We start from the raw sequence: 12,379 nt of genomic DNA, 5'->3' as shown, positions 1-12,379 counted from the left end.
ATTTCGAAACAAGTAAAAAGCAAACAGGCATGTTTATAAAATTAGCTGTTGATTAGATACATCGGCAGACCGTTAGTAAATTCCTCGATTACTCCATCGATTTGTGTTAATGAATTTAAATTCTAAATTACAATTTTATGTTGACTTCATTTTATAAATTTCGATTTGAAACTAAAAATATTTCAACTTCTGAATTTTGAGTTTGAAGTCGAAATTGTGAGATTGAAGTCGAAATTTTAACAATCGAAATTTCGAGATTGAAGTTTAAATCCAAGATTATTGTCAAAATTTCGCGGCCAAAGTCTAAATTCGAATATTAAGTCGAAATTTCGAGAATAAAGTCAAAATTTTGATAATTAAGTTTGAATTTCGAAATCAAAATCGAAATTTCAAGTATAAAGTCAAAATTTCGACTTTTAAAGTCAGAGTTTCCAAGAAACAAACAATATGATTATATGCTCCTTTCGTTTATGTATCTCTAGAAATGGCGATAAACTTTTGGCGGGAATAGGCAAGTTTTCAAATTCATCATAAAAATTATGATAGATAGTTCTGTCTAATAAAAACACGTTAACGTTTCGATTGTACCATTGGATGATTCCATCAGCAGAGGGGAACCAACGGATCAATTGGTGGATTTATCGGTCCTTACATATATTTCAAGGACACTGAAAATGGCACAATATAAGAAGTATCGATTTCGACGCTGGACAAGAACTAATGACAGTAATGGCATATGACTTGTTTTTTTACTCAGAGTAATAATAAGACAGAGTTGCCATGTCTATACCAATACAATGTATTTTGAAACGGGTATCGTACTACCCTTTTCTGTACAACTTATGTGCGCAGGCGGGTGGCGGGTAATGAGAGGTTATCGAGAGTTTGTTTACATTTGAAGTGAGTTGGACCATAAAACAGTGACGGTTGGTTTAGTTGATAATCGGAGGGATATTATATATTTATAAAATGAATCATTCCATCTGAAAATGTATTATGAATAAATAGTTCCTATAGGAAATCTGATTTATTATTAATGATTATGTCAATAAGGCCAGGTTTTCTACCACCTACTAGATGTTTATTCATGTATGGCTTTTTAGTAGAGCGTGTGGTTTTCTGGGTTGAAATTAAATTATTTCAAATGAACTAATTCATAACAATGAGATAAATGTTAATTTTGAAAGTAATGATCTTTGCTTCATATATTTAGATGAAGAAATTTGGTATTTATCCTTAGATTTGATGAACAAGCGGTACGGTTTGTGAGGTCCGATATAAAGAATTATCGATTATAAATCATAAACATTTGTAATTACGATTGAGTTTTGATATTATTATGTGATTTCATTCAAAATTGGTATCTAGTGGTCTTTGTGGACCGAAATTATGTTTTAATTTTCAATAATTCATGCTGACGAATTCTATAATTACGGAAAATCATTAATGTAAATAAAAAAAACCGTATTCAAAAATGAAAATGTTTTTCATATGTGTGCCATAAGTCATATTCATTCTGTGATCAACAGGTCAAAAGCTTTCTGCTCAATGTTCAGTTTGTACACTAAATAGTTATTCTTGTGCAACCGGTGTTAAATCTGTTATTGCTCACTTAACAACTAACTTACATCACACAAAGAATATGATTTCCGTTTTGGTTTCATTTTCTTTGCACGAGGCTATCGCGTTGCATACAGACAAAATTCAATAAGAAATGACGGTTGTCATTTTTCAATCTTCTTTTGATTGGGATATGTCGAATAATGAAATAATATAAACCTAGTTTCAAAAACTTCATTTATAAGAATAAGATCAAAAAAATGATCATTAAAAACATCAAAAATATCCCCTTTCATAATGTCGGTCCACAAAGACCCCTAGATACCAATTTTAAATGAAATCATGATTTCTAATCGAAAATTCTTCATATCGGACCTCATAAACCGTACTGCTTGTTTATAAAATCTAAGAATAAATCACACATTTCTTCATCTGATTTTATGAAGCAAAGTTCATTACTTTTGAAATTAACAAATTAACATATCATTAATAATATCATTGTTATGAATTATTTTTTATAGTTCATATGAAATAATTTAATTTTAACCCAGTAAACCACGCCCTTTATTATAAAGCCATACAAAAATCTAGTTGGTGGTAGAAAAACTTGCCTCGTTTCCATAATCATTGATAATAAATAAAATTTTCTGTAGGAACTATTTGAACATAATACATTTTCAGATGAAATGATTTATTTTATAAATATATAATATCCCTCCGATTATCAACTAAACCAACCGCCTCTGTTTTATAGTCCAACTTACTTCCCGTAAACAAACAAAGTTATGCTGCCTTCAATGTAAGGATGGAAAAGGCCACTGTATTGTATTTTGTTATTCTGAGATTTTTTTATTCAAAAGTAGGGAATTTGAATTACCCGCTCTTTAATGTCAATTTTTATTTGACGTCATTGGCTTACTGATGTCGAAAAATGTAGTAATCTACTACCTTACATCTGAATCTGGTTTGAAAAAGAATTCATTTCTAGTACAGGAAAATGCAGTAATGGTAACCGTCACCGAAAAGATGAAATGTGTTCATATTTAGGGTGTCGTTCCACGCGGGGTACTGGTAAGACTCGTCAACGTCACACCAACCCACGAACACATCTATCTATTTTGTTCATAAATGTATTTTTGGCTGTTCTAACCATAATGAAACTCGCTCAACAATTTGCAATATTTGAAATTGAATGAAAACAACAATTTTCAAAAATCTTTAAGGGTCGAGGTTAGTGTTAGCCATTTTTTTCATGCCATTATCTTTATCTCACAAGAATGAAGTATTTTCAATAAAAACGTAATGAAACTACTATCAAATTACCTTTCAATGAAGAATGGCTTTCATATTTGAAATTCACTAACAAGTAATTCATTTTGTTACCATTTTGGTTTGATTTTTCTGTGAAAACATTATATTTTACATTTTATGTTATTAATTTGATTACATTTTCATGTATATATACACGCTTTGTCAACAATATGTTATTTTTCAATATTGAAGCAAAGCATATTTTCATTGATTGATTGATATCTCTCAACTCTGAAATCTGTCCATTCAAATATTAGTTTGAGGTTAAAATTTATAATTACGAAATGAAATTTATTCACTGGATAATATATTCATTAGTTTTTCAAACAACAAAAGCTACCGTTGATCAAACGAAAACGTATACTGTTTTGTCTTTCTTTTTTAACTGTAGAAGAAAAAGATGCTATTTACCGTGCGTTCCACTGATCACTCACAACGATCAAAAGCTCCTTTAGTCGTTCCACATAACGACCGCGATCGTTGTGATCGCGGCGAAAACTTCACTCATAATGTCATTATCTTCGCTCACGGCAAGCTCACAATGACCCATCTGAAAGAAGTGGGTCAAAGTGGACGTTGATAATATTTCGGCGCAATTTTTGAAATAGAACATTCAAAGCCTAAAGAATGTGACAAGAAAAATCACCTTATTCGATTCAGACATATAAATTTCAGTGGAAGCTATTGTTCTTAAAACCAATGCTACTCATGCGGAAACAGGTGTGCAATTAGACATAACGTTTTCAAAATCTACAGTGTAATATGTGATAGAAAATCATATACCTGAAATGACTTGTGAATCCTTCATCTGAATAACGATTTATTACATTCTCATAATCAATAACACGTAGTCTTAGTTTTCGGTATTCATGATGATATTGTGAAGTTGCATTCCACTCTTCATTTGAACCTCAGAGTAATAACAAATAATTATATCATTACTCTGAGATTTGAACTAGTTTCTGCAGCACTATTACGTCACATCTACAAATATTCAATTACCGTCAAAGACATTCTGATTACATTCAAACCTAATTTGTTTGATAACTTCACTGAAATTATATAAAAAAATTGAATTATACTTCTTTTTTCATATAAATGAAGTCAGCTTGCAATTGTTGATACTTAACTAAACTCTTTGTAACTTCTACTTTATATTTTCAACATCGCCATTTGTAATGTTTACATGAACGCCCAAAACGTTCCATAATCCATTCCACTTGAGTTTACAACAGTAACGCTCGTAAGCAAGTGGAACAGGAATTACTGGGGTCGCAAGGGTAATCGTTGTGAACGCTTAGTGGAACGCACTATTAAAAGTATGTGTTTTATCGATGATGCATAGAATATTTATGGTATGATCACTGACTGGGTACGGACTGGGCTAAACCGCCCAGTCCGTACCAACGTTGCCAAGTGTACCTATTTCGTATTTCGCGGGAAATTCAAAATGTAACTCACGAACTACGCTAATAAAAATGACTTAATAAAAATAAAAGTTTACTGCCAAACAAAAAACATACATATCGAAATGATTATAATCAACAATATTGGTGGTCACGTATAGGTTAAACTGATTTGTAAAAAAATACATCTTCAGGGGCGTGCAATAGGTTTTCTTGAATTGTTGTCAGTTCTTGTGGGAAGGCCCGTTGAAATGCTTTTTTCTGAACGCGTTTTTTTTTGTTGATGTGAACCTAATTTGTGGATCAATGTATCTTTCAGAAGATTTATTTTGGGTTTCAATTCATTATCCTTTTCTATCAATTTTGTGCATTTAGCCATGTTATTTATTATGGATAAAAACTGCTGTATTTTATTGATAGTGGCATCATCAAGCTGATGAAAATCTAAACTTTCTAATTTCATTATCAATTCTTTTGTTAGGTCTATTCTGCGTCCTATGATTGATTCTTGATGTTCTTTTCCCAGAGCTGACAAGCATTCAGGTATTGAAATGTCTCTATCAGTCGAAATAAAATGTTTTCTTGTTTTTGTAGATTTTTTTATCGTCATATGGATATGTTTGCACATAATTTTTTTTTCTGTATAGAATTTGCACTCACATGAAAACATATGATAACACACCCCACAGAACAAATATAATTGTTCACAGCATTTCCATTCTAATATCGGGTGGATAGTATATGAACTATTTTGATTTTTGTAAATTTTCCAGTTATTACCAATTTTCAAAATTGTATACTCATCCCCATTTTTAATTGCCTCCTTGTAATTCTGAGATCTCAGTCTTGTTTGTTTGGTATGTTCACCCTTGCTCAATGTAATTATTCGTTCTACACTCTTGTCTCTTACATATTTCAATACCATGTTTAAACTCTTGTCAAGGCGTTTTACTGTCTTTCTTTCCAAGTAGAAATACTTGATTACTTTATGCATCGACTCCAAATGCATATTTGTGTTAATGCTAGCTTCTTTTCTGAAACATTAAGCTCATTTTTTTAAATTACGACTGTAGGTATTAGAAATATACTCTCCAAAATGTCTTGTGACTTCATTGTTACGTTATCCAAAGATGAAACAAAGTTTGATTCAATAGTTTTTTGTTGCAATATTTTTAGTATTTTGTGAATTTCTGAATGCTTGTCCTTAGTGGAAATTTTATTCAAATTGCTCTGCCAAGCTCTGTAACATGTCAGGAGCAAAATAAGTGTTGTGGATAAGACGGATCTATCACCCCATACCATGCATTAAAAAACACCTCAGCCATATCTGACATGAAAAATTTACAATGAATAACTCCTGAAATAAAACAACTATAAATACCAACCACCACCAAAACAAATTAATGTAAGATTGTACATACCTATGGTGTCCTTGATTGCTGAAAAAAATACACTCTGCACTATGGTATCTTTTCTATTTGTAAACATTTCAGCTACTGGAAAACCATGGTGATATTCATCTAAGACAATAATGGTTGTCATTTCAAAATCATAGTCATTTAGGCCATGGGTAGTATCAATGGTAATTGTAGATGGAAACTATTTCATCATTTGTCCTTGAAATGTGTTCATTATCATCAAGCAAAAGTCCTCCTTTCTTGAAATACTATGGTCCTTTCCTTGCTCTTTATACAACAAAATAGGATTTTCTTTGAGATTTTCACATTCTTTCACCCAAAGAGACACAGAAAAGGCATCATTTGAATCTCGCTTTCCATCTTTTGATTCAAGACCATAGCTTTTTTTATATTCCTCAGATCCTTAGTAATTAACAAATCTACTCTTTTCAAATGTTCACCAATATTATCACGAGTGGATTCCAAGATTCTGTGAAAAAATTGGTTAGGTTAATGCTCTGGTAGAAGGTGAATAATTCAAAATTGATAAGTGAATATTTAGATGCTATTTTACATCTAAATCAGAAATTGGGATAAGAATTGTTTATTTCTAACTCTCTGATGATAACATAAGTGTAAAATATGATTATACCTTTGGGGTACAACACCATTTGTTATCTTTATGGCAATATTTTGTTTTTCAATTTTTGGCAACCTAATATGTTGTATATCAAGCTTATGACCATAATGTACTTTCTGCCACTCTACCAGAATTTTGTTGTTTTCTTTAACAATTTTGATTTCGCTTGTGCCAGAACTATTTATCTTACAAAATCCTTAGCTCTTCAACAATCTGTGTCTTCGATCAATGTTGTCACTGAGGATATAACCTATGACAGAGTGTATAAAAAATTCAATTAGCCATTTTTGAGATATAAACTATTTGAATTTTTTATTCTATCTCACCCTTTATCAAATTGCACTTATATAGGGTTAATATTTATTTCGATTTTTGAAATATAAGTACCCTCTCTCAGCAGTACCATATCCATGTAGCATCTCTGTACCCAATCTCTATACCTTTACACTCAATAATCAAATTAGTACTCACTTGTTGTACTCCTGTTGCACTTGTAATACACTATTTCACCAATAGTACTAGCATTCCTACTTTTCCAAATTTCAAAATCTGAAATAAATAAAAATAAATTTCAAAATAGTATTATTTTGATTTTAGAATTAACAACCCATTTATATTTTTCATAACATGGCACTCTGTTTCAAACTTCAGCAGATGAATTCTCTGCAAATAGTCCACTAAATTCTTATGGGTTTTGAATGCAGCATCACAATCTGCTTCAAGGCAATGGCTACTAAAAGTTGCAGGGCATCCCTTCTGAGATGAATAAGATACAGGCTCAGGATTTTTTGGTGCACTTCTCGTGTATGTCTGTTATGAGATGATTGGGTGGTATATACTTTCTCACAAATACTACATATAACTGGCATTTTCTGAATTCAAGTTTCTTTACAGGTAGATAAAAAAAGAAACCACAGTATAACTAAAAGCAAGTTTTACCACATAACCTAATTTTTAAAGTATAGTTTGTAAATTCCCGCGAAATACAAACTGGGTACACTTGGCAACGTTGGTACGGACTGAGTGGTTTAGCCTCTCGTCAAGCAACAGGTCCCGCTGTAGTTACATGATATTTTATTTAAACATATGAATATTCATAACTCAAAGGCATTACCTCCTCCCACCTCAAGCTGTAACGGAGAGATTTGCGCTGACATTGTAGACCATTGACGATAGTTGTGCTTACCTTCTGAATAGACTCTGTGCTTACATTGCGAACAAACCTATGTGCTTGCTAGTGAGATTACTTCGTAGTGCATGGACAACCATTGTTTTCGCCTGTATAATATAACTGGATTATTTTTAGCTTGCCGTGTTTGACAAGTTCCTGGATAGTAATTTCAACACAATTGTGGATGGGCCCGCCCCATGTCCACTTAAGTGTGGCCACATTTGTATTTAACAACAACGTTCGTTACTAACTGGCCGGATAGCCTTAGTTGCTGAGGCCATTGAAATGAGAAGAGGTAGAACGACATTATTTCTCTTCAACAAATTGTTGACAAAACTTTATAAAAATATACATTTTTGTCGTTTAAAACAAATCGTATTTGTTCAAAGATAATGACTGCCGATGATTGTGTAAGAAAAATTAAGAAAGAACTTGAATCTGTTGGGGATGAAGTGGTTTTTGAAACAAATATCATGAAATGTGAAACAGGTGAGACTGAAATCGTCGGTGAATCTGAAGAATATGATATGTTTGGTATTGAAATGGTTACCCATAACCTCGAAGAAAAATATGATATATATCACATTAAAAAAGAAGGTGTCATTGATGTTTACCATAAACCCAAATCAGAAAAATGTATAGAAGAAATAGGTGAAGGCCCTCAGAATAAGTTTCTTGATATACAGGGTGAAGATATGATTCATGATTCAAAACCCACCACAGGTACTGTAGTTTGATGAAGGTTTTTTGCATTCAGTAATTTTTCAATCATCATGTTCGATTGATGACCTATTTATTATGTGTAAATTCATAGTTATCTTCTTTATCCTACATTCAATTTTCCAATGGTAAATTTTCGTTATGTGGACACCCGGCGATTTTGAAAAAATTTTTGACTGTACTTACGTATTTTGATGCGTAGATTACGAATCCGAAAGAAAAAAGCGGCGATCTCCCTTATTTAAAAAGTTACGGCCCTTCAAAGTTCAGAAAAGGGCAACTTTTCAGCCTTCTTTTTCACTAAATAAACTATTTAAAAACGCATGCATTTATTCACTAGGTCACCTTTACACCTTATTCGTCCTTCTTTAACACTTTTCACTTCAATAACCAACATTTTTCTTATAAAAATGTTAAAAGCTGCTTTTTGGTTACATATCACTATATTTTACGTTTTTAAGGTTAATGATATGGTTGGTACGACTGATGCAGTCCATATTCCTGAAGTAATTCAAATGTTTTTTACCTTCATTCTTTAGATCGTAAATTGGTTTTTGGTGGTGTATTACGAATTTGAAATAGTAGGCGACGGCAAATACCAACCGCTTTTTTCTGAAATGTCACTAGTAACTAACCTAAAAATAGAATAATGTCACTAGGAGAAGCACTCGTTTTTAAATTAAGTTTTTTATAAGAAAAATGTTGATTATTGAAGTGAAAAGTGTTAAAGAAGGAGGAATAAGGTGTAAAGGTGACCTAGTGAATAAATGCATGTGTTTTTAAATAGTTTATTTAGTGAAAAAGAAGGCTGAAAAGTTGCCCTTTTCTGAACTTTGAAGGGCCCTAACTTTTTAAATAATGGAGAGCGCCGCTTTTTCCTTTCGGATTCGTAATCTACGCATCAAAATACGTAAGTACAGTCAAACATTTTTTCAAAATCGCCGGGTGTCCAGATAACGAAAATTTACCAATTATTTTGTCGTGACTATTCCTAACTGACTTTTTGCATGGGGGCCCCCAAAAACTAACAGGCGGCTGTTGTTGCTTACGTCGGGCGTTCCTCAGTGAATCCAAGGATGTTTGAGTCACGGTCGAGTTGTTCTGCGGTGAACTTGCTGAAAGAAAGTCTGATTAATATGCTTACCGGAGTCGCCTGACGGCGACTCGTGGGGGCGGTCGTAGATTCTGCTTTGTCGGCCTTGGGTGTTTGTCCCTTTCTCGGAATCTGGGGTCATCCATATTCAACGCATCGTATAGATCGTGTAGCGCTGGGTTGTTGTGCGATCTGATTCTATCGAACACGCTTTCTCCGAGTTCTCTCATATACACGTCCACATATTGCGTGTCCAGGTCTAAGTCTCTGTATATAAATCTGTTGGAGATGTAGTACGGTACGTTCACGGCGGCCCTTACGCTGGCGTTCATGAACGACTGTATCTTCTTCTGTATGTCTGTGCGCACTGGCCCCAGGCAGTGCATGCGTACAGTATTATGGGCATGAGAACGGTTTTTATCATCAGCAACTTCACTTTCAACCCCATGTTGCTTCTGCTTCGTATGATTGGTGCCAGGCGTTGTCTGGCGTGTCTGGCCATTCCGATTCTCTGCCGTACATGAGACTGAAATGTTAATCTTCTGTCTAGGGTGACCCCCAGATATGTCGCTTTGTTGGTCCACGGAATCTCTTGTCCGTTGAAGGTGACGTTGCTTTCCGGTTGTACAAACCTGCGAGTGAACACTATCGCCTGACTCTTGTCAGGGTTTATACTGATCTTCCACAGTTTGGCCCACTCCTCTAATCTGTCTGCCTGTTGCAAATACCTCGTGATGTGTATTTGGCTTGTAGATCTCGCCAGCAGGGCCGTGTCGTCCACATAGAGCGCCAACTTGTTAAAGTTGTTCTCTGGCTTGGGCACGTCTGCCGTGTATACGGAGTAGAGGTGGGGCGAAAGGACTGCTCCTTGCGGGACCCCTGCTTCCAGTGGCCGAATTGTTAATAATTCGTCTCCTACTCTGCACCGGCATCGCCTGTCAGCTAGAAAAGACTGAATTACTCTTACCATTGGTTTCGTATATCCGAAGTCGCTCATCTTGGCCAGTAGTCCATCATGGCAAACTCTGTCGAACGCCTTGGAGACGTTTAAGAAGATAGCTCCGGTGTTGTGTCCTTTGCTGAGGTTGAAGCCTTCGGTCGCAAAGTCTACAACCCTCAGGACTTGTAGCTCTGTCGAGTGTTCTGATCTGAAGCCGAATTGTTCATCCGGGAGGATTCCTAGCTCTCTAGTTTGATCTTCGAGCTTATTGGCCTGTGATTGTCTGAGAACAGCTGATTCTTCTTAGGCTTCGGTATGTGGATAACCGTTGTCTCTTTGAACGGGTGCGGGAAGTGCTGCAGTCTGAGTATAGCATTTATGATGTTGGTTATGGCTGCTATACCCTTGCGTGGTAGGACTTTCAGTGCCCGGTTTGTTATGTGGTCCGGGCCTGGTTCTTTCCGAGTGGATAGACGTCTTAGGATGTCTTTCACTTCCTCGGGAGATATCGCTGCCAGGGGTTGCGCGTTGTCCGTACGTTGTCTTAATCTTCGTACCGTTCTTTCCACCTGTCTCTCGATTTCGTCTACCTCGTCCGTGAACGGGATGTCGTTCTCTCTGCACTGCCTTTCGAAGTTGTCTGCGAATGCTTCCGCCTTCTCCTGGTCAGTGTAGACGATTCCTTGCTCGCCGTGTATTGGTAGGCATGGCTGTCGAGGTCCATTCCTGAGTACTTTCTGCATTCTCCATGCAGACTGGTCTTCAGTGTTTATTTATTCCAGACGGGTAGTCCGATGTCTTTCTCGGATAGCTTCCAGTTCTTCTTTCAGTATCCTGTTGGCTCACTGAATGCACCTTTCGTCCATAGGTTCACGTGTCCTTTCGTACTGTCTTTTCAGGCGACTTCTTATTCTTATCAGTTCCATCGTTTCTGGTGGAAGATGCTCTTGGAAGTTGAAGCGCAGGACTGGGACTTCTCGTGTGCTTCTTTCTATCGTTTGAGTGATCGCCTGTTGCAGCTGTTGTGTGGCGTTCTCCAGAACGCCACACAACAGCGTGGTATCTCACGATGCGTGGTATCTCACCCATCGCACCGTGTATGGCTGGCTGGAATCTCACCCAGTCAATGACCCGCTTTGTTGGGTTGTCTGTTTCCACTTCACCTCTTCCTATCGTAAATAGGATGGGGTTGTGGTCTGACGAACCTTCGTCTAGTGCTTCCATCTCCGTGGTTTCGATGTTTTGCACTATTGCGATGTCGAGTATGTCTGGGACTTGGTCTTCTCGCGGGTAGTGCGTTGGGGTGTTCGGTGCTACTACCGCGATATCCTCGAATTCTTCTGGAATTCTGGTTATGTCTCTGCCTCTCGTGTTTCCATTCCTGCAGTTCCAGTCTCGCGACTTTGCGTTGAAGTCACCGATGGCAACTGTGGGAACATTTCTGCCATGTCGGTCCTTTCTAGTCTTAAACCTCGCGAAGGTAGGTATACCGACCTTATTCTTAGCTGCCCATTGCGTCTCAGTTTGACTCTGACCGCTACTGCTTATCCGAGTCGAATATATGGTTTTCTGTCTAGGTTCTGCGATAGGTCTGTTTTTGCTAGTAGCGCCGCGCCTCCCGCGGCGTGGCGCTCCCCTGGCCTGTCTGTTCTGTATATATTATATCCTGGGATTCTGCAGCTCTTTTCGCTTCTTATCCGTGTCTCCCGTAGTGCCATGACGTCTAGACGCGATAGCATTTCCAGTAGCTCATTTTTCCTGTCGGTGAAACCGTTTAGGTTCCACGATCCTATTTTTAGCAGCTCCGGGATTCTTGGTGGCATTACCGTTTCCCGGGTGCTTGTATTGGTGCAGCTAAGACCGCTTGCACGATCTTTTGCTGCTCAGTCGTTAAACTTCCTACATGCTAAACAGCTGAAACTGTGTTTTATATTGGTACAAGAGTGGTTTGGAATAAAATAGTTTGTTTAATTATATATTGTAATCTTTTATGACCAGTAAATAGTTTGTGTATGAATATACATTTCCTCATTTCATGAAAAGTTTAAAATTTTTTGGTTTATATAAATTTATGGCCAGTTCAGATACATTACAGAACATTCAATAACTTTGTTTCATAAACTTTTTAGTGGTTATAAACT

General features: G+C 36.1%; 2 protein-coding genes and 1 long non-coding RNA gene across 5 annotated transcripts in view; 2 read left to right on the top strand and 1 right to left on the bottom strand.

Annotated features, from left to right (window-relative positions):
- The window catches only part of LOC141483160 (uncharacterized), a 519,459-nt gene that overhangs the window by 52,516 nt on the left and 454,564 nt on the right, over positions 1 to 12,379 (top strand). The gene's annotated exons all lie outside the window — the stretch shown is intronic.
- LOC141483173 (uncharacterized) lies at positions 4,359 to 7,248 on the bottom strand. Its single transcript, XR_012465945.1, has 3 exons — positions 6,786 to 7,248; positions 5,699 to 6,164; positions 4,359 to 5,634 (listed from the first exon to the last, which is right to left on the bottom strand). It is a non-coding gene; the product is annotated as an uncharacterized lncRNA (long non-coding RNA).
- Positions 7,793 to 12,379, top strand: part of LOC111516691 (uncharacterized) — a 48,868-nt gene continuing 44,281 nt past the window's right edge. Inside the window, exon 1 of one of the 2 annotated variants that reach the window (XM_074177635.1) lies at positions 7,793 to 8,208. In XM_074177635.1, the coding sequence (XP_074033736.1) occupies positions 7,878 to 8,208 (331 nt within the window). In that variant the 5' untranslated portion in view covers positions 7,793 to 7,877. The remainder of the gene's footprint in view (positions 8,209 to 12,379) is intronic. The other variant, XM_074177634.1, reaches the window with a different exon arrangement.

This window comes from Leptinotarsa decemlineata, unplaced genomic scaffold, assembly GCF_025532065.1.
Source record: "Leptinotarsa decemlineata unplaced genomic scaffold, Ldec_3_MD MMD2_tig00003192_RagTag_RagTag, whole genome shotgun sequence".
NCBI lineage: Eukaryota > Metazoa > Arthropoda > Insecta > Coleoptera > Chrysomelidae > Leptinotarsa > Leptinotarsa decemlineata.
The sequence above is the reverse complement of the archived record's forward strand: the minus strand, read 5'-3'. Positions and strand labels throughout refer to the sequence as shown.